Genomic DNA, 22,648 nt, shown 5'->3' on the forward strand with positions numbered 1-22,648 from the left:
GGTTCCTAGCCGAAGGGCTATAAAACTAAACCCTACCTTTCTATTGCCAATAAGAACCCGACAAATGAGCCCCGGAAAAATGCCATTTTTATGCCGGTGTTTCGGAACATACGTATTAGGTATCGCATGCTGTCCCATGCGTACCGATAAAGTGGTAAATCAAAACCGATTATGATAGCTCTTCCGTCAGCGCTTCTGGACCTCGTGTTTCTGACTGACCGCTGTGACCTTTAACAGTGGCGTCGCTGTACTTAAGTATGGAGTGATTAGCACGTATCTCTCCTGGTCGTTAATGTTGGCTTTTCCAAACCGGAGCTAACGGAGACTTTTTCCAATGTACACTGATGTGTCAAAGTAGGAACTCTCCTGGCTGCTCCCTCGTTTTCCGTACCATGTCTTTAAGATATGCTTGTCAAATTGTCTACAGATCCCACACCGCACAGCAATACTCCAGAATAGGGTGGACAAACGTGGTGTAAGCAATCTCTTTAGTAGACCTGTTCCACCTTCTAAGTGTTCTGCCAATGATTCGCAGTCGTTGGTTTGCTCTACCCACAATGTTATCTATGTGATAGTTCCAATTTAGGTTATTTGTAATTATAATCCCTAAGTATTTAGCTGAATTTACAGCCTTCAGATTTGTGTGACTTATCACGTAATTGAAATTTATCGGATTTATTTTAGTACTCATATGAATAACGTCACACTTTTCTTTATTAAGGGCCAATTGCCAATTTTCGCACCATGCAGATACCTTATCTAAAACGTAATGCAGTTCGTGTTGGTCATCTAATGACTTTACAAGACGGTAAATGCCAACATCATCTGCAAATAATCTATGAGGGCTACTCAGATTGTCTCCTATGTCGTTAATATCGATCAGGAACAATAGAAGGCCTAGAACACTTCCTTAGGGAACGCCGGATATTACTTCTATTTTACTCGATGACTTTCCGTCTATTATTACGAACTGTGACCTTTCTGACAGGAAACCACGAATCCTGTCGCACAACTGAGGCGATGTTCCATAGGCACGCAGTTTGGTTAGAAGACGCTTGTGAGGAACGGTGTCGAAAGCGTTCTGGAAATCTAAAGACACGGAATCAATTTGACATCCCCTGTCGATAGCACACATTACCTCATGAGTGTAAAGAGCTAGTTGTGTTTCACAAGAGCGATATTTTCTGAATCCGTGCTGACTGTGTGTCAATAAATAGTTTCTTCGAGGTACTTCATAATGGTCGAATTCAGTATATGTTCCAAAACCCTACTGCAAATCGACGTTAATGAAATAGACATGCAATTCAGCGGTGTACTCCTTCTTCCCTTTTTGGGTATTGGTGTGACTTCAGCAATTTTCCAGCCTTTAGGTACAGATCTTTCTGTGAACGGGCGGTTGTATATATGGAGCTATTGTATCAGCATATTCTGAAAGGAACCTGACTGGTGTATAATCTGGACCGGAGGCCTTGCCTTTATTAAGTGATTTAAACTGCTTTGGTACACCGAGGATAACTAATTCTATGTTTCTTATCTTGGCAGTTATTCTTGATTAGAATTCAGGAATATTTACTTCGTCTCCTTTGGTGAAGGAGTTTCGGACACCGTGTTTAATAACTCTGCTTTAGTGGCACTGTCAGCAGTTACTTCACCGTTGTTTTTGCGCAGTGAAGGTATTGATTGCGTCTGGCCACTGGTGTGCTCTATGTATGGCCAGAATCTCTTTGGGTTTTCTGCCAGATTCCGAGACAGCGTTTCGTTGTGGAAATTATTGAAATCATCTCGCACTGAAGTACGCGCTATATGTCGAAATTCTGCAAAACTTTTCCAATCTTGGGGATTTTGCGTTCTTTTAAATTTGACACTTTTTTCGATGCTTCTGCAACAACGACCTGATCCGTTTTATGTATATTGAGAGATATATACTACATAAATTAATAAGTGATGGTACTGATCCCCCATGGTACCCAAAACGGGTCAGATCGCTGTTGCAGAAGCAGCGAAAAAAGCATGCCAAATTTAAAAGAACGCAAAATCCCCAAGACTGGTAAAGTTTTGCAGAAGTTCGAAATATAGCGCGTACTTCAATGCAAGATGATTTCAATAATTTCCATGACGAAACTCTGTCTCGGAATCTGTCAGAAAACCCAAAGCACACCAGTAGCAAGACGCTATCAATACCTTCACTGCGCGATAACAACGGTGAAGTCACTAATGACAGTGCCACTAAAGCAGAGTTATTAAACACGATTTTCCGAAACTCCTTCACCAAAGAAGACGAAGTAAATATTCCTGAATTCGAAACAAGTACAACTGCTGAGATGAGAAACATTGAAATAGATATCTTTGGTGTCGTAAAGCAGCTTAAATCACTTAATGAAAGCAAGGCTTCCGCTCGAGATTGTATACCAGTCAGGTTCCTCTCAGCGTATGCTGATAACAGTAGCTCCATATTTAGCAATTATATACAACAGTTTGCTCACAGAAAGATCTGTACCTAAAGACTGGAAAGTTGCTCAAGTCATACCAATACCCAAAAAGCGAAGTAGGAGTAATCTGTTGAATTACAGGCCCATATCATTAACGTCGATTTGCAGTTGGGTTTTGGAACATAAACTGTATTCGAACACTATGAAGTACCTCGAAGAAACGATTTATTCACACGTAGTCAGTACGGATTCAGAAAATATCGCTCTTGCGAAACACAACTAGTCTTTTTACTTATGAAGTAATGAGTGCTATCGACAGGAGATGTTCAATTGATACCATATTTTTAGATTTCCAGGAGGCTTTCGACACCATTCCTCACAGGCGTCTTCTAACCAAACTACGTGCTTATGGAATATCGCCTCAGTTGTGCGACAGGATTCGTGGTTTCCTGTCAGAATGGTCACAGTTCATAATAATAAACGGAAAGTCATCGAGTAAAACAGAAATAATATCCGGCGTTCCCGAAGGAAGTGTTACAGGCCCTCTATTGTTCCTGATCTATATTAACGACATAGGAGAATATCTGAGTAGCCCCTCTTACATTATTTGCAGAGGATTTACCATCTTGTAAAGTCATCAGACGATCAAAACTACTTGCAAAATGATTTAGATAAGATATCTGTATGGTGCGAAAAGTGGCAATTTGCTATTGACCCTGAATAAAGAAAAGTGTGCAGTTGTTCACATGAGTACTAAAAGAAATCCACTAAATTTCGATTATGCGGTAAGTCACACAAATCTGAACGTTGTAAATTCAACAAAATACTTCGGGATTACAATTACAAATACCCTAAATTGGAAAGATCACATTGATAATGTTGTAGGTAAAGCCAAACAAAGACTGCGAATCATTGGCAGAACACTTAGAAGGTGCAACAGGTCTACTAAAGAGACTGCTTACACCACGCTTGTCCGCCCTACTGTTGGAGTATTGCTGTGCGGTGTGGGATCCGCATCAGATGGGACTGACGGATGACATCGAAAAAGTACAGAGAAGGGCAGCTCGTTTTTTATTATCGCGAAGTAGGGGAGATTTTACCACAGACATAATACGCGAATTGTAGTGGCAATAATTAAAACAAGGGCGTTTTTCGTTGCGGCGGGATCTTCTCATAAAATTTCAATCACCAGTTATCTCCTCTGATTGCGAAAAAATTCTGTTGGCAGCCACCTGCATAGGGAGAAATGATCATCACGATAAAATAAGAGAAATCAGGGCTCGCACGGAAAAATTTAAGTGCTCGTTTCTCCCGCGAGCCGTTCGGGAGTGGAACGGTAGAGACAGCTTGAAGGTGGTTTCATTGAAACCTCTGCCAGGCACTTTATTGTGAACAGCTGAGTAATCACGTAGATGTAGATGAACTAATTGTTCAAAATCTTTTTATGAGGAAGCATTCAGTACAATTTCGGATGACGTTTTATGCCTGCCGGCCGCTGTGATCTGGCGGTTCTAGTCGCTTCAGTCTGGAATCGCTACGGTCGCAGGTTCGAATCCTGCCTCGGGCATGGATGTGTGTGATGTCTTTAGGTTAGTTAGGTTTAAGTAGTTCTAAGTTCTAGGGGACTGATGACCACAGATGTTAAGTCCCATAGTGCTCAGAGCCATTTGATTTTTCCGTACCTATAACTATTTAAGCTTCAGTGCTTTCTATTAGAGCTGGTTCTTTCCCACTGAGACTCTCTAACCTAGAAGACCGCCCAGTCCCTTCCACACAGCCCCCGCTACCCGTGTATCCGCTTCCTGTGTGTAGTGAACTCCTGACCTATTAAGCGGTACCGGAAACCCCACCATCCGATGGCGCAAGGCAAGGAATCTGCAGCCTACACGGTCACAGAACCGCCTGAACGTCTAATTCACACCCTCCACTCGGCTCTCCTCCAAAGGACCGCAGTCGGTTCTATCGACGATGGTGTAGATGGCAAGCTCCGCCTTAATCTCGGAAGCAGGACTGGCTGTCTTTACCATTCCCGCTAGCCGCCCGAAACTGGAGAGAACCTCCTCCGATCCAAAGCGACACACGTCATTGTTGGTGGTGGTGGTGGTGGTTAGTGTTTAACGTCCCGTCGACAACGAGGTCATTAGAGACGGAGCGCAAGCTCGAGTTAGGGAAGGATTGGGAAGGAAATCGGCCGTGCCCTTTCAAAGGAACCATCCCGGCATTTGCCTGAAACGATTTAGGGAAATCACGGAAAACCTAAATCAGGATGGCTGGAGACGGGATTGAATCGTCGTCCTCCCGAATGCGAGGCCAGTGTCACGTCATTGGTACCGACATGAGCCACCACCTGCAGTTGGCTGCACTGTGTACTCTTCATGGCATCCGGAAGTACCCTTTCCACATCCGGAATGACTCCTCCTGGTATTCACACGGAGTACACACTGGATTGCATTACGCGCCTAAAGTTGGAGCTCCCAACTACCAGCTGACCCACCCCCTGTGAATACCCAGACCTTGCGAGCCGAGAAGCTTCCTCTGGAACAGGATGGACGTCTGCATCCGGCTTAGAGACTTCGTCAGCCACAGATAATGCCCGAAAACTGTTCGTTCAAAATGATTCAAATGGCTCTAAGCACTATGGGACTTAACATCTGAGGTCATCAGTCCCCTAGACCGTAGAACTACTTAAACCTAACTAACGTAAGGACATCACACACGTCCATGCCCAAGCCAGGATTCTAACCTGCGACCGTAGCAGCAGCGCGGTTCCAGACTGAAGCGCCCAGAACCGCTCGGCCTCAGCGGCGGGCTGAAAACGGTTCGTCAAACGTACTGGGGAAACCCTACGATCGGCCCCTCGGAAAGTCTTTCGCTGCCTCCCAGACTTGAGAATGATCTTCCACTCGATCACAGGTGAGGGGCCAACCTCGGTGCAGGCAGTAGACGGGGCGGCCACAGCAGTGGACCGATCGGGGAACGCGTGGGATGTGGTCGACGTTACTCGCATCCCCGCGTCCGACCCTCCACAGCGATGTCCCTTAGTAGCAGCCTCAAGCTGTGTGACAGAAGCCAACACCGCCTGGAGCTGAGAGCGAAGGGTCACCAAGTCATCTGTACACAACCATCACAATTCCTATATATTACTGAAGTCGCTCCTGTTTGAAGTAAAAATATATAACAAACGAACAGTGTACTGGCGTTATTAGCAGTAGGAACTCGAGGTGCTCTCTTACTGACACTGGTCCGTTCGTCTTTCCAGTTTTTTTCTCCACGCCAGTGCGCTGTTCCACTTCGTGATGTTTCGCGAATTTTTCTTTCTCCCCCATCACGTCAGATACTAGCTCCAGACGTGGACACGTTGGTCGTCCGTCTTGAAACATCCCGATTCTTCAGCGGAAAAAAAACTTTGTTCCGTTCCGTGTGCGCTGGAGCTGGTGAATTGAACCGGTTAACCGTAAAGTAATTCGGAGTTCAGACTACCACTCTTTCTGCGGTTCTGCTATGGGAGGCGACGAGCAACTCAGAGTTCGCTCGGAGTAAACGGAATAGGCTGTCGGTTGACCGTAGTATAGCTTCTCGTGTTCTATGGATGGTGTTAAATGGCGAGTTAATCAGTCTACGACTGGTGCCTTGATGCCTGTCATCAGTCGTCCCGCTAGTCTCTACGTCAAAACGAAAGCAACAATCAATGGAGTATTTTGAATTTGGAGGTTCTGAGAACTTTATATTCGTCACTTGCACTGGGTGTGCCTCTGGTTACAAGAAGTGAATTTACGATGGTTGACGAACAGGATCCAGCGATTGGTTAGGTAGCTGATGTGTTTGTTGTGTTACGATAAAGAGACCTACGAGTGTAAAATTAAAAGCTATCTCAGAAGTAATTGGAAGCACTTACAACGATATTTTCAAAAATGGCTCTAAGCACTATGGGACTTAACATCTATGGTCATCAGTCCAACGATATTTTCAAACTTAAATGAAGTTTTCCGTCTATAACTGACGGTCTGTAACACAGAGAAAAAGGAAGCAGAAGTGGTAAGTGCTTTACTTTGAATGAGAGACTTGCGCCCTACCGTAAAAGCCAGTGGAAAAGAAAGTTATTATTTCAGTACACAGCGTTGTTTACCGAAACACAAGCAGTAAGGCAACGTAATGTTACAGTTCTTCGTGTCTAATACACTGGGCTTTCGCTCGGGACAGCGGAGTTCAAATTCTCACTCGTCCTGCCACATTTTGGATTTCCGTAATTTTCCTTAACTGCTTAAGGCAATTGTGGGATAGTTCCTTGGAATATGGCGCAACCGATTTCACTCCTGAACCTTGTACAGTCAGGGTTTTGAGGTCCACCCTAATGAAATCATCGTCAAACTTAACCTTTGTTTTATACGTATAAAAAAGAAAAAAAAGGAAGCTCCGTTATCCGGATAGGAGATGAGTTTCGCTGCTTTATTTCTTGGTGAAATTAATATTGTTCACAAATAACACTGTAGTTAAAATGTTGTGTGTCAGTTGCTAGGTTCTGAGGGAAGTTTTCGTGTCACTTGGCAGGGAATTCAGTGCGCCGTGTTGGTCTGCACGGCGTCGAGACCTGGACGCAGGTATTGATCGCGCCCCTGTCACGTGATAGAGATGAGTCTGCAGCTGCGCGTGTTTACCAACAAGTCCCGTGCCGTTGCTGGGTACAGCATTAAATCGTTTCATTGCATTTTGATGACTTCTTCCATAATGAGAATAACGAAACGTTGTTCCTCATATAGCTCACATTATTCACTCTACACAGATCGTCATTCCGTTAGCTGTGCCGTCGGCTTTTGTGTTAAAATGATCTGCGTAAACTCGACTTCATCCTCTATCTTGTTTTGCACTATGTTTTAGTATCAACCCTCCCTACCTTTTTGGAATTTGTCGTTTCTCTTTTGTGTCTGAATTGTGAGCTAATAAACCCCACCCGCGAACATTGAGGCCTGCGTTATTCATCTCCTGGTTATAGAAATCTTAAGCTTCTTAAGTGCTCCAGCCTGTATTAAAAATAAGCACACTGTATAGTTTGAATGAATACGAGTAATAATTGGGTTTCTGCAATGCTTCGTTATGCGTAGTTCTGTTCTCAGTTACGCTACGTGATGTGTTTGGATCTCTAATGTTCTTAAAAATTGATTATGCCCGAAAAATATTAAACCAGGAGCAATGGCTAATGCGTGTTTCTTTATTTTATAACATGTGAAAAATAACTCCTCTGTCTCTTCTCCGGGCGCATTGTAGACTCATGAAAGATTTATTCGTCCGCCTCCTGTCCAGTTCTTTCCTCTTTCCAAAAAATAAAGAATTTTGTTCTACTGGGTTGTGTGAATTGGAAGAGGAACTGATAGTAGTTCTGCTTAGTTCTGCTGAGTTTGCGTATGTGCGACCGAAAAATTCTGCCAGAAAAATTGTGGAACTAATTATGTTTTCTAAGAATAACTACTATAAACGTAGTCTTAGTACTCTCATTACAATTCGGAGAAAGGCGGGGTTTTTCTGTCTAGTGTTCTTATCAATGTAACAATTCACAAATATATTGGAAAGCAACAACGGTTACAATTTGGATGTCAGAGTAGAGCACCATACGCTGAGGTGGCAGTGATACGTGAGGGAATGGTTTCAAAGATATTGCAAGCGAAATAAAACAAAGTAAATTAAAAGCGAGGTTGAAGTACCAAATTTTACGTTATGCTTCAAAGTCGAGCGGGTTTATCCCCAGATGTATACCAATGTGTAAATCGCGAGTAGGCGTTTTTTCATGTAAGAGGTAGCTACTTCGAACCTCCGTATCTTTTTCTGTCTGCGTCCCTTAACTTGACATAGTTTCAGAAGCGTAGGCCTGAGGAGATTCTCACTTGGTGACGTAATCATTGATCAGTGTAAATGGATTATTACAAAACCTCTGCCGGCCGCTGTGGCCGAGCAATTCTAGGCGCTTTAGTCTGGAACCATGCTGCTGCTACGGTCGCAGGTTCGAATCCTGCCTCGGGCATGGGTGTGTGTGATGTCCTTAGGTTAGTTAGGTTTAAGTAGTTCTAAGTCCAGGGGACTGATGACCTCAGATGTTAAGTCACGTAGTGCTTAGAGCCATTTGAACCAATTTGATTTAAGTATTAAGAAGTCTTTTCCGAAGTTATTTGTCTGTATTGTAGCCATGTATGGAAGTGAAACAAGAACGATAAGCAGTTCAAACAAAAAGAGAGTAGAAGCTTTTGAAATATAATGCTACAGAAGAATGCTGAAGATTAGATGGGTAAATCAGGTAACTAATGAGGAAGTACTGAATAGAAAAGGAAAAAAGAAACTTGTAGCAAAACTTGACAAAAAGAAGGGCTCGGTTGAAAGGACACGTTTTGGAACACCAAGGGATCACCAATTTAGTATGGGACGAAGAGAGAGAGAGTGTGTGTGTGTGTGTGTGTGTGTGTGTGTGTGTGTGAGGGAAGGTAAAAAAACTAGAGAGAGACCAAGAGATGAATACAATAACCAGCTTCAAAAGGATGTAGGTTACAGTAGTTGGAGATGTACAGGTTTGCGCAGGATGGAGTATTATAGACAGCTGCATCATCAGACCAGTCTTCCGACTGACAACAACAACAACAACAACAAATGGAATTTGGCGTAAGCAGTGGATTGTAAAAGGATAAAGCCGAAGTTCCCTAAAATGTTCATCTTTAATCCATGTTTGTGATTATTTTTCTGTAATTGAACTTCTGGGACTATGAAGGCTTCTGCGGAAAGTTTTGCCTGAATGATAAAGTGTAAATGTCGCGTGACTAGGGCCTCCTGTTGGGGAGACCGCTCGCGGGTGCAAGTCTTTCGACTTAACGCCACTTCGGCGACTTGCACGTCGATGGGGATGAAATGACGATGATTAGGACAACACAACACCCAGTCCCCCAGGGGAGAAAATCTCCGACCCTGTGGGGAATCGAACCCGGGCCTTTAATATTGACATTCTCTCGCGCTGACCTCTCAGCTACCGGGGGCGGATGCCTGACGGCTAGGAGCGGGACTTTCAGAGAATTCTACTGTTGGTATTGGAGAAAAGAAACCACAAACATAATTTGCAGCTGAGGCACAATATTTCAGATATGTGGACAAATGACCTGTTACGTCACTGAAAGGAATAATTTTGGAGTGTAGAAGGTATGTGGCTAGTCACTTATTTGTACACTCACATAGGTTCCCCGTTTAAAACAAATTAAAGATTTCATTTTACATAGTTTTATCCGACTACACGGTAAACCTCACATGAGGGGGGAGCGGTACCACCAAATCTCACCAAGGGGGAAGGTTGAGTCCAAATTTTAAAGAAGACTTCCCACGTAATTAATGGATGTCCCCTTAGGAGTACAAACAATTCTTGTTATCATCCATCATTTGACGGTGATTCTACACGGACGTGTAGAGCTGCAGAAATGAAGACTTCCGTACTACATGACGAGATACAACTCCTCTTGTAACTTTGGAGAAATCGATATGGTCCTATAGCGTCCGCTGACATGCCGTTGTATTCGCACTGAAGTTTCTGATTAAGCTATCTGCAGGAAAATAATACCAATAGAGCTACTGCGACAACTTGTTGTTCCATTAAATGCGGCAGCTGGCCATAACAGTAAAAAATAACAAACTACGACGTAGCAGCAGAAGCAAAAATAAAATCTCTCTTGATTACAGTACCGATGTGTAATTTTTAGCATGATACATCATTGAAATGTGAAGGAAAGTAACACCTCTAAGTGCAGCTGTGACAAGGGAATTGTAGAACGTGGAAGACAAGCAGCGAAGGTTCACTGGTTGTATGTTCAATGGATGGTGTTCAATAACGACTGCAAAAGATCTCTTACATAGTGTATTTTCTCGAAGGATTTCACTTTACGGTGACAATCCACAAAGCTACAGCGACATCCATATGGAACGCCTACACTAGAGTCCTTTTTCCTTTGTCTTTATGAAATTATTAGGTTCCTTGTACTGAGATTTAGGAGCTGCGAGACCAGCACCGCGTAGAGAACAAATTTCCGTGGGTATGAAGCTAATTTTTGTTGCGGGGGATACCCCAAATACAGTAATCTAAGCCGGGCGGGATTAGCCGAGCGGTCTCAGGCGCTGCAGTCATGGACTGTGCGGCAGGTCCCGGCGGAGGTTCGAGTCCTCACTCGGGCACGGGTGTGTGTGTTTGTCCTTAGGATAATTTAGGTTAAGTAGTGTGCAAGCTTAGGGACTGATGACCTTAGCAGTTACGTCCCATAAGATTTCACTCACATTTGAACATTTTGAACAGTAATCTAAATTTGCCATTGCTGTTATTTTGACCCTGAACACTTGACAGTGTGACAGGGAACTGAGAGATCATGCGGTGGAAATACTTATGCACACTTCGGTAATTGGCATTTCCCTTCTTGACAACTCTCCGACATTTTTATCACATTACAATGGAAAAGATGAAAGGACGACTCTGCAGGTACCATCACACCCTTAAGTGGACGTTTTAGTTTGTGACATAAGCTTCGTGTATCTAGGAACCGACTTACTGGTGACATATGGACGATCTATGCAACGATGGAATGGCGATATTAACAACGGAATTGAAATCGTTGGTCTCCGTCAAGGATACAGACCTTCGCGAAAAGGACGTTCCAAGATACGAAATAGCTGTCCATGATGAAGTAGGTGGTCTGAGGTCAGGCAAGTTCGTGTAATTATGGTACTATCCACTTGCCAAACAAGGATAACATGTTTTACATGTGCGACATTCAGTGAAGTCGGAGAGCCTAGCCCTATCCACCAGGAAATTTCTGGGAGCAGGTTATTCAAAGCCTCAGGAACAAGTGTTAATACAAAAAAACTACCGGATATTGTAGTCGAAGAGATGATATAAGTAGGGAAATACCTAGCATCCAGCGGAGCATAAGGGTTTCTGTCGCGTGGATCTCCTTCGGTTCCAGGTCTGACTGCGCGGTACACACTCATTCTACTCAAGCTGGTGTTACTTTGTAGGTGGACTCCAACGTGCAAGAATTTGGGAGTCTTCTATAAATTGCATATTGAAATTAAATCGATTTTTGGAGTAGGGTCGTTACCAAGTAGCTTGATATTGATTAACTGTAATACAAACTAAGTGGAACGATTATACCGTGCCTGTACTCAAGACTGAAGCTCGTTAATGGTCGCAAGAAGGGAGATAGAGTAGGTCATAACGTTCCGTCAAGGACAAGGTCATTAGAGACGGTGCACAAGGATAGAGGAAGTCATCGATCGTGTCCATTTCAGATCGAACCATCCAGTTATTTGTCTCAATCGACGAACGGAAATCATGAAAGACGTAATTATTCAAGACTGGACGGAACCCTGCAATTCACGTTGTAGTGGAGGAGGAGATTAGTGTTTAACGTCCCGTCGACAACGAGGTCATTAGAGACGGAGCGCAAGCTCAGGTGAGGGAAGGATGGGGAAGGAAATCGGCCGTGCCCTTTCAAGGGAACCATCCCGGCATGTGCCTGAAGCGATTTAGGGAAATCACGGAAAACCTAAATCAGGATGGCCGGAGACGGGATTGAACCGTCGTCCTCCCGAATGCGAGTCCAGTGTGCTAACCACTGCGCCACCTCGCTCGGTCACGTTGTAGTGACCCTAGTTCAAAGGTATATGGTTCAAATGGCTCTGAGCACTATGGGACCTAACTTCTGAGGTCATCAGTCCCCTAGAACTTAGAACTACTTAAACCTAACTAACCTAAGGACTTCACACACATCCATGCCCGAGGCAGGATTCGAAACTGCGACCGTAGCGGTCGCGCGGTTCCAGACTGCAGCGCCTAGAACCGCTCGGCCACTTCGGCCGGCGTCAAAGGTATATTCTGTATGTCTTGCGTGATGGTGTTTGTCTGTTAGATAAATAAACAAGGTGACAGCCCTGACAAAGGAGGCACTCGTTCTGGGAAAGTGATTGGAAAAGCCGCCTGAACATTGCAATTACTTGTTGATTCTCATGCATAACATTTTTGCCTGGATGATGTATTCATCCACAATGTTCAGAAAAACCATACCGAATCAATTGAAAACTGTCAGTTTTCTTTTGTAGTTCTGAGAGCAAACTGTACAATGGTTTGACAATAAGTTGACGGGAATCAACGATTCAGTCAATCGTGTGTAAAGTACTCTTGTCAGGGAGCTGACGAAGCTAGAAATAGGATGATCCAAGATTCTTGAAAAAATATTTGTTTGTTAGTCTGCAGTTTACAAAGTAAAGTTCTTCATAATGAAGCTAACAGGGAAATCAGAAAAAGAGAGTGTAACATATTGCGTATACAAGCACAACATACAATAAAATGTTGACTTTGACATTCCCATTCGTAAATCTTCGATGTAAAGAATTTCCTGTATTAAGTTCTCAATAGTCGCAGCTGACAAACTGGAAAAGAAAAACAGTAACGCAAAATATAGAAAAGCACAGCATGTGGTACCAAGATGTTTATAAAAATCATGCCTATTTTCAAAATTGTATTTTCTTAAAAACTCAAATTTATATATGTGCATATAGTTAAGAGCGATTTTCCTGTTGCTCGTAGAAAGAAAATAAACTTCAGCGAAACATGTCTGGGTAAAAGAGGAGGAAAGAAAATTGTTTGCTCAAGGCGGACCCCATCCAGAAACAAATTTATTACACAATTCTTCCACTATGGAAGTTCGTAAAAACGCCGCAGAGGTTTCATCGTGTCTGCAAACCATGGCATAACAAGCACCGTTTGTTATTGTACGCGGTTCAGCTTGTTAGTGTTCTAATATTGTTTTCTTCTTGTTACAGGGTTTCGTAAACTCCGGTTATGGTGTCAACGGTATTGCACACGTGAGTATGGTAATACTGCTTCACTACTAATATGAATGTGCATGATTAGATAACCGTTCTGTAAAAAAATATTTTTCTCACGTTCCAGAGGTAATTGTATAGATATCCGCGAAAACGGATAAATTTTGGATTTCTCTGACGGAACTAACATTTTTTTTTTTCATTTTGACTGTTAGTGAGATTTGCAGTAATAATTTTAAGTTGAACTAATGCACCTAGAAATATTTCTTTGCAGCCTCATCTGATAAGTTATGGGAATAATGTTTTCTTGTAGTTTAATAATTTTTCAATTGTCACAAAAATCTAAAAGTATTACGTCGAATTTGAACGAAAATCATAATTTCTAGTGTACGTATATAGTGGAAAATTCGATGTGACTTTGACTCTGGTGAAACTTTGCCGACTGTGGGACAAGAAATTGCATGACTGTCGTAAAACATATTCCTAATATTATATTGTAGGTAATATTATCTACCTCTTCGTCTCCCTTCCACATGATATTAAACAGTGAACAAATAGGGAGGTTTGCTAAAGTGCTATGTAATTTCAGTCGTTGTGCACAGTCACCTGGTTACTGTGAGCGGAATATTTATGTTTCTACACAAATTTTCGATTCGGTGCGTGTCAGACGCTAGGGAAGTAACATGGCTGATGTATTAGTTATAAATGTTCATCTGTCCGCTTTCATTTAGAGTGGTAAGCGCGTTTGACTGCCATGTGGCAGGTCCCCGGTTCAGTTGTCGGTTCTGCCCAGAAATTTTTTCCGTGGTGGGAGGATTGGAACGGGCTGCCCTCAGCCTCGTGATGCTGGTTCAGGAGCGACTTGAATGAGAAATAGCTGCTCCAAGGTATGAAAAACCGACAACGGCAAGGAGAGCGGTTGCTGACCCTATGCCCCTTCATACTGCATCCCAATGACTCCATATGACACAGGATGACATGGCGGCCGGACTGTTCGCATATCCCACTTAGTAGTTCCCACTATTAGAGTGGGTGCATCATTCTGGCGCCGTTTCCTGTTATGCTTTTACGCAAACTAGTACTTCATCGGCAGCAGGTAGAGCGCAGGTAACCTTTCTATCGGTCACAATTGGTTTGATTACGAGTCAACGACAGTATACGCAGTTCACGCGTATAGAACATATGTACATAATCATTGATCGTGGTTGACAAAGTCCGTGGCCTTACGTGACCTATGCTGTTGCCGATTCAGATTCCCAAGTTCATACCATCGGGTACAGTCATCGAAGTCGCCTTAACGTGAGCCGCGCGGTCTAGGGCGTCATGTCACGATCCACACGGCTCCCTCCGTCGGAGGTTCGAGTCCTCCCTCGGGCATGGGTGTGTGTGCCGTCCTTAGCATAAGTTAATTTCAGTTAGATTCTGTAGTGTGTAAGCTTAGGGACCAATTACCTCAACAGTTTGGTCTCATAAGACCTTACCACAAATTTTTCTTAACGTGATGTCTACTGCTTGCAAATACTATGGAAAGCGATGAATTGTGGGATATAGGTCAGATAGTTCATCGTTACGTTAAGATGGCCAGGATGGCTTTTAAATAGCTTCATGTGGGTTACATCGCAGAAATATGGTCCCGGAAGGGTTGCAAACTATCCACCAAAGACTTCCATAGCTTCTTCTTTAAAGGACTATTGTAAACACCTTGAACTGCATTCAAAATTTTTAATAGCCAAACCAGTATTCGGGTGCAGAACCCAGCGTCAGTAGTATATATTATGTATATCTATAGCAATGACACGTGTGTTAAATTCTTTGTGATTTTGATATCAATTTTCACCTCACAGTACACAGATTATGGTGTATATTACTGCTGTCAAATCTTAAACGAGTCCATTTCTTGGGCACAGTGGACTCAGCTGCCATAGATTTTTTTTTTTTAATTTTTGGTAAGTTCTTATGGGACCAAACTGCTGAGGTCATCGGTCCCTAGGCTTAACACTACTTAGTCTAACTTAAAATAACTTACGCTAAGGACAACACACACACACACACACACACACACACACACACACACACACACACACACACACACACGCGCGCCCGTGGGAGAACTCGAACCTCCGCACGGCTACCCCGCGCTGCTTGCCATAGAAGATGCGTCTGAAAAGTCCACGAATAGCATCAGAAAATAGAGGAAACAAGTTACAAAACCTTTACTGGCCTTCAAAGTAATCGCTATTAGCTACTACTACACACATCGGTTGTAAATCTGTTGGAAACTTTCAGCAAACGCTTCTTGTGGAATCGCTCGAAGCACCGTGGCCACGCGTTGTTGGATATCCGCATCATGACAGGAGGTGAGACCAGTACGACCCCGAAACAAGCGACAGTCAGTGGCACGGTGTTCATAGTCTTCCCTGTCCCCCACAAGAAAAAGTCGGCTGACAAAATCCAAGATTAAGACGATGTTATCTCCTTTTTTTTTTACAGCAAGGGCTTGATCCGTCATGAAATTCTACCTGAGCTGTGCGGGGAAGACGATGAACACCATGCCGTCGAATGACGCTCGGTCTCCGTATCGTACTGGTAGCACCAGATTTTATCTCCTGTAATGATGGTGATGTCTAGCAACGCGTGACCACCGTTCTTCGAGCGGTTCCACAAAATTCGTTCGCTGAAAATTTCCAACAGCTTTACGACAGATGTCAGAAGCGTGTTGTAGCTAATGGTAATTACTTTGAATGTCATTAAAAGTATTTGGTTTGTAAATCTTCTTCCCATTATCTTCTGAGACCAAAATTTACAGGCGCGCCGTGTTTAATGCACACACATTTGTGTGACTGCGGCAGGTGGCGGTTTGTTATTAGGATGAAGTTAAACATCTTGAAGTTACTCGTTCTTTGCTTACTACCGAGTATAGTGAGGCAGTAGTTAGGGCGCTTGAATAGAGTTTGGGAGGAACGGTGTTCAAATCTCCGTCCGGTTATTTCGATTGTTTTTCGTGGTTTCCCTAAATTGATTGGGGTCAGGGATTTTCTCTGCCTCGTGATGGCTGGGTGTTGTGTGATGTCCTTCGGTTAGTTAGGTTTAAGTAGTTCTAAGTTCTAGGGGACTGATGACCATAGATGTTAAGTCCCATAGTGCTCAGAGCCATTTTTTTTCTCTAAATTGATTAAAGCGAATACCAGGATCGTTATTTTGAAAAGGACATTTCTGAAACCTTACTATCCTTGTTTTTTAGTGCTTGCGCCGAGAGCGCATTAATCTGTCTTAAGTTTTTTTCTTTGCCAGTTGTCATTTACATTCTTCTCTTCAACATTGAATGTATGTTAAATACCTTCTACCTTTCTCCAATGGCAACAAGAATTTTAAGATATCTTTTGCCAGTTCTCTTACTGAATGGCCTGAAAGATTGGGTTTAACTATTAGAAGTCCAACTTCCAGTTTCCGAGCACTCACTTCATATGTATCACTTTTGCTAATCCGGCTCGGGTGAATCGTCGATAAAAGGGGGCCTAACATAAAAATCAAAGATTGTAGCAACAGACCTAGTTCATAAAATCGTACTGGGGCCCTAAATTTGCGTACGACAGCCTATTCTCACGTACGTCCTACAACAATCGAAGTTCCTCAACTCGGGGAGTTCCGAGGAGTAATCCACCTCAGGCAAAGAATAATTCTCTCTCTATAAATCTTAACATTCATTAACTAAAAAAGAAAACTGGCATTGCACTCCAAATTAGCAAAAAGAAAACCCATGAATTGCTGAATACAAGAGTAGCTACACATATTGTGAAACCTCAGTTACATTGAATGAGCCTCATAATATCTAATTAGATTTCTTGAAGTGAAATTAAGATTTTATCAGTGTGGATAATGCTGTCGTGGAGCATGTAAAAGTTCTAATTCAGGAATGGATATAATGCAAACACTGGCGTTAAAAAAAAGTTTTTTGAGAGTCTTCTCTCAGCTCGACGACAGCACCTGTATGTTCCGTGCTGCCGTTGCACAAGGACAAGTGGCTGTTGCCTTAATGCTTGATGATGTTTCAGCTAGGGTTTATTAAAGCATGGAGGTTTTTAATTGCTTGTGTATTCTTTGTGTGTTGTTTATTTGTTACTGTAAATTAATACCTGAGTTAATAACGAGCACCAAAACCGATACAGGGATTAGTGAACACAGGGTTGTCATAGCGAGATTGAATATTGTAATCCCAAAATCCTCAAAAAATAAGCGAAAAATATACCTATTCAAAAAATCAGATAAAAATTCACTTGACGCCTTCCTGAGATACAGTCTCCACTCATTCTAAATGAATAATATAAGTGTAGACCAGATATGGCTTGATTTTTTAAAAAAAGGGATAGAAAACTGTTGCGGAAACAACGAAACAAACATGCCAAATTTAAACAGACGCAAAATCCTCAAGATTGGCGATCTTTTACAGAAGCTCGAAATTTATCGTGGACTTAAATGCGAGATGCTTATAACAGTTTCCACAACGAAACTTTGTCTCGAAACCTGGCAGAAAATCCAAAGAGATTCTGGTCTTATGTGAAGTATGTTAGCGGCAAGAAACAATCAGTGCCTTCTCTGCGCGATAGCAATGTAAATACTATCGAAGACAGTGCTGCCAAAGAAGAGTTACTAAACACGGCCTTCCGAAATGCCTACACAAACGAAGACGAAGTAAATATTCCAGAATTCGAATCGAGAATAGCTACCAACATGAATAACGTAGAAGCAAATATCCTCGGAGTAGTGACGCAACTTAAATCACTCAATAAAAGCAAGTCTTCTGGTCCAGACTGTATACCAATTAAGTTCCTTTCGTAGTATGCTGATGCATTAGCTCCATACTTAACAATTATATACAACCGTTCGCTCGACGAAAGATCCGTACCCAAAGACTGGAAAGTTGCATAGGTCGCACCAATATCTAAGAAAGGTAGTAGGAGTAATCCACTAAATTACAGGCCCATATCGTTAACGTAGATATGCAGCAGGATTTTGGAACACATATTGTGTTCAAACATTATGAATTACCTCGAAGAAAACTGTCTATTGACACACAGTCAACATGGGTTTCCGTGCGACTGCTACGGTCGCAGGTTCGAATCCTGCCTCGGGCATGGATGTGTGTGATGTCCTTAGGTTAGTTAGGTTTAAGTAGTTCTAAGTTCTAGGGGACTGATGACCACAGCTGTTAAGTCCCATAGTGCTCAGAGTCATTTGAACCGCGAACCCTCTGCCAGGCACTTAAATGTGATTGGCAGAGTAGCCATGTAGATGTAGATAAAGTTTCTGGTTAGTTTATTTTTAGAATGCTTATGAATGACGTGAAAGGGATCAGATCGTAAGCAAGAAATAAGATTTTGTGCAGAATGTTCTGCATTTGAATAGAATGATTGAGTTAGTTGTTCTGTGATTGTGGTAATGGTGGGCATGTTTGTGTCTCTATGTATTAATGTGTTAGGGACGAACAGTGTATCATCCGTGATTATTTTAAGGGCCTTGTTTTGAACTGTTTGCACTTCTCTTACATGAGTGTCTGCGGCCATGTCCCAGATCTCGTAACCATATAATATTGCAGGAAGGACCACCATCTTCCAGGTACGTAATTTAGCTTCGATGGTCAGTCCAATGCCCTTGAACAATAGGTATAACTTGGAAAGTCTAGGTGAACCATAATTACACGCGTCGAGTATGTGTGACTTCCACAGTGGTTTACTATCAAGCGCTAGTCCTAGACATCTGGTAATATCGCATCAGGGGAGATCCCTTCCGTCTATAATGTGTCCACCGTTTGGAGTCTCCTGGTAGTGAAGATCATGTCATCGCATTTCGTCGGGTTTATTTTAATTTTTCATAAATTACGCCATTGTGTAATCTCATCAAGGTGCCTTTGTATGTTGAGCACGATGTAATTGGAGTTCGGGGGGCTAGCATAAATGGCGGTAACATCTGCAAATAGTGTTAGATGGGTACTGTCCCGCCATGACATGTCTTTCGTGTACATACTGTATAGGATGGGCCCCAGGATAGAACCGTGGGGCACTCCTGCCTCTATTGTTTTAATACTATTATGTCTATCAGTATTTACTTCTATTACTTAATAATGAGTGGAAGGACCTTCAGCAGATGCCGAGGGCAGTCATACTGGTGGGACTTGTATATTAGGTCGACATTGCAGACACAATAGAAGGTCTTTTAAATGCCCAAAAAAAAACCGCCAACTTGCTGTGCTTGTCTGCCCTGGCCTTGCAGATCTACTCCACCAATCGGGTGTCCAGGGATATGATGCCATGACCCGCGCCAAACCCAACTGTTCAGGGAGTGTGATGTTCCTGTCGGTGAGGAAATCTTGCAGTGGAATTAGGGTTAGGCGTTCTAAAGTTGTGCCTAGAATGCTTGGGAGAACGATAAGTCTGCAATTCTGAGGAAAGAGAGGATTTTTGTCAGGTTTAGGATTGGGTTGCTGTCACTGCTCACGCCTCCTCCATTCATGTACTCCATTCCCTGACATGACATACTGCGTGACGGCTTGTTACTCACCGTTTCAGATACACAGAACAATTATTAAAGTGATTATTCCCCACTTACAATCGTACTTCCATCATTCAGTTAATATCTTCGCAGCATCAACCTAGCATTACTACTTGAAGGTGTATAGCGGATACAATTGGGCCGCTACAACCGCAAGCGTTCTTAACTCGGCTATACAAGGTATATGGTTACACAATTGACAAACGTACCTGAATAACGACATGTAGCCGCCAGACACGTCCATTAGGGCCATGCCACGTGTACATTTCGATGGTACCCGATTTGCCAAACGTGCTAAGTAGTTGGCTGTGGAAAATTGTTTCACATTGGGAAATACCGGAAATTTTAAAAGCAAGGTCAAGCAAGTCTCTTCCTAAAAGGATACCTTATGGCATTGGATGGTAATGCTACGGTGTTCAGAATTCCGTGCGTGCGGATTACCTCGATAGTATGTTCACGCGTAGTGCATATGAGTGGCGGAAACAGCTACAAACGAAAGTTATCGAACTAGCAAATAATAATTTCTGCGTACTGGAACTCATAAATACGTAATTTTAGATAAGAAGCGCCATTTTAATGCAGTTAGTTTTCATGCCATTATCGTTCCGAGGAATAAACGGGAATAATTCAGATCCAGGTAATAATACATCCATATTTCCAGAGCCGTTTGTAAGGTGATGGCGTGACGTCGGGGAAGATATTCCTGATCTTGGTTTAGCTGTGGCTGTTTGTTCCCGTTTCCACTTCACAATCGCATCACTAACAGTCGGCGTGGACGCCTGTAGAATGGTTGAATGTCCCTGGTGGATTTGTTACGCAGGTGGCATACGAAAACCAGTTGACTATCGAAGTCTCTGAGCTCTCGTGACCGATCTATTGTGCTGTTGCTGCTTCTCTGCTGACACACAGTGCTACACACCTCCTTTTATATTGGCGAGTCCGCCTCTCGTCACATCTAGGCGTCGATTCCGCATTACATGGTGGTGTCCGGATAGTTTTGATGAGATATCAGTGCCGGATTAAGCCAGCGCGAGCCTGTGGCAAGTCCTGAGAAGGGGCCGTTGATTTTCTTTAGACCTCAAAGTTTAGGATATAAAATAAAACAACACTTCACTAAAAAGCTTTGCTCGAATTAATTAGGGGAAATTTAGTGCTAACACTACCCAAATCTGTGTCTCTAAGAAAATAACAGTTCTTGTTCCTTAAGGTGAGGTCGTTTAGACATTCTTGTCCCATGGTGTTCCGTAAATCATTGCGCCTTAATGTTGAAAAAGAACGTTCTCCTCTGCAGTTGACGATTATCAAAAAACAAGTAAATGCTTAAGACTACACTGACTGAGAAAAATCGCAATATCAAAAAATAATTGATGTGGGGTAATGAAATTTCAGGAATACATTTGTTTAGGCATCATATTTAAGTGATTAACATTGCGAGATCACAGGTTAGTGTAAGTGCGAGATAAGCTACTGCAAATGTGAAATGCTGGTACATTAATAATGGGTGTAACCGCCAAAATGTTGAATGCAAGCATGCAAACGTGCATGCTTTGTGTTGTACAGGTGCCCGGTGTCAGTTTGTGGGGTGGAGTTCCATGACTGCTGCCCTTAGTCGGTCAATACAGGGACGGTTAATGCTGTTTGTGGATGAGACTAAAGTTGACGATCGATTATGTCCCACATGTGATCGATTTCAGACCTCTGGTCGTCGAGCAGGCCAAGGCAACATGTAGACTCACGGTACAGCATGTTGAGTAACAACAATGGTATGTGGGCGAGCGTTATCCTGTTGAAAAACACCCCCTGGAATGCTATTCATGAATGGCAGCACAATTGATCGAATCACTGGACTGGCGTATACGCAGTCAGGGTGCGTGGGATGACGACTAGAGTGCTCCTGCTGTCCTACGAAATCTATCCCCATACCATAACTCAAAGTGTAGGTTCAAAAATGGCTCTGAGCACTATGGGACTTAACTTCTGTGGTCATCAGTCCCCTAGAACTTAGAACTACTTAAACCTAACTAACCTAAGGACATCACACATATCCATGCCCGAGGCAGGATTGGAACCTGCGACCGTAGCGATCGCGCGGCTCCAGACTGTAGCGCCTAGAACCGCTCGACCACTCCGGCCGGCTCAAAGTGTAGGTCCAGTGTCTCTAGCACTCAAGAGAGATTGGTTGCAGGCTTTTAACTGGCCTCCTCCTAACCAGCTGACGGCCGTCACTGGCACTGAGGCAGTCCCATAAAACACAACAGACCACCACCCCGCCCTCCAGTGAACTCTTAGCCGCGCTGGGTAGCCGTGCGGTCTTGGGCGTCTTTCACGGTTCGCGCGGCTCCCCCCGTTAGAGGTTCGAGGCCTCCCTCGGGCATGGGTGTATGTGTTGTCTTTAGCGTAAGTTAGTTTAAGTTAGATTAAGTAGTGCGTAAGTCTAAGGACCGATGACCTCAACTGTTTGGTCCCATAGTTCTTACCACAAATTTCCAGTGAACTCTCACTTGACACCACTGAAGTCTCAAATGGCGGTGGTTTTGCGTCAGTGGAATGCCTGCCTCTATCTCTGGCTCGGAGCTGTCTTTGAAGTAACCGATTTGTACCAGTTGTCAGTGTTCTGCCAACTTGTGGTAAAATGGCCGCTGCAGATGAACTACGACGCGCCAGAGGCACACGCCGAACACGATGGTATTCCCGCTCGGTGTTGCCAAATGGCTGTCCGGAGCCGTCTTCTGCGACCGTACATTGTCGTTACCACCACTGCCAGCAAACATGCACAGTGGCTACATGTCTGGCAAGTCTTTCTGCAGTCTCTCAGATGGTACATGCAGCTTCTCGTATCC

At 43.3% G+C, this 22,648-nt stretch overlaps 1 protein-coding gene across 6 annotated transcripts in view; it reads left to right on the forward strand.

Annotated features, from left to right (window-relative positions):
- The window catches only part of LOC124556799 (single-stranded DNA-binding protein 3), a 382,113-nt gene that overhangs the window by 169,830 nt on the left and 189,635 nt on the right, over positions 1-22,648 (forward strand). For 3 of the 6 annotated variants that reach the window (XM_047130814.1, XM_047130816.1, XM_047130818.1), the window contains exon 5: positions 13,260-13,310. In XM_047130814.1, coding sequence (XP_046986770.1) covers positions 13,260-13,310 — 51 coding nt within the window. The remainder of the gene's footprint in view (positions 1-13,259; positions 13,311-22,648) is intronic. The other 3 variants (XM_047130815.1, XM_047130817.1, XM_047130819.1) reach the window with 1 other exon arrangement.

This window comes from Schistocerca americana, chromosome X (assembly GCF_021461395.2).
Source record: "Schistocerca americana isolate TAMUIC-IGC-003095 chromosome X, iqSchAmer2.1, whole genome shotgun sequence".
Classification (NCBI taxonomy): domain Eukaryota; kingdom Metazoa; phylum Arthropoda; class Insecta; order Orthoptera; family Acrididae; genus Schistocerca; species Schistocerca americana.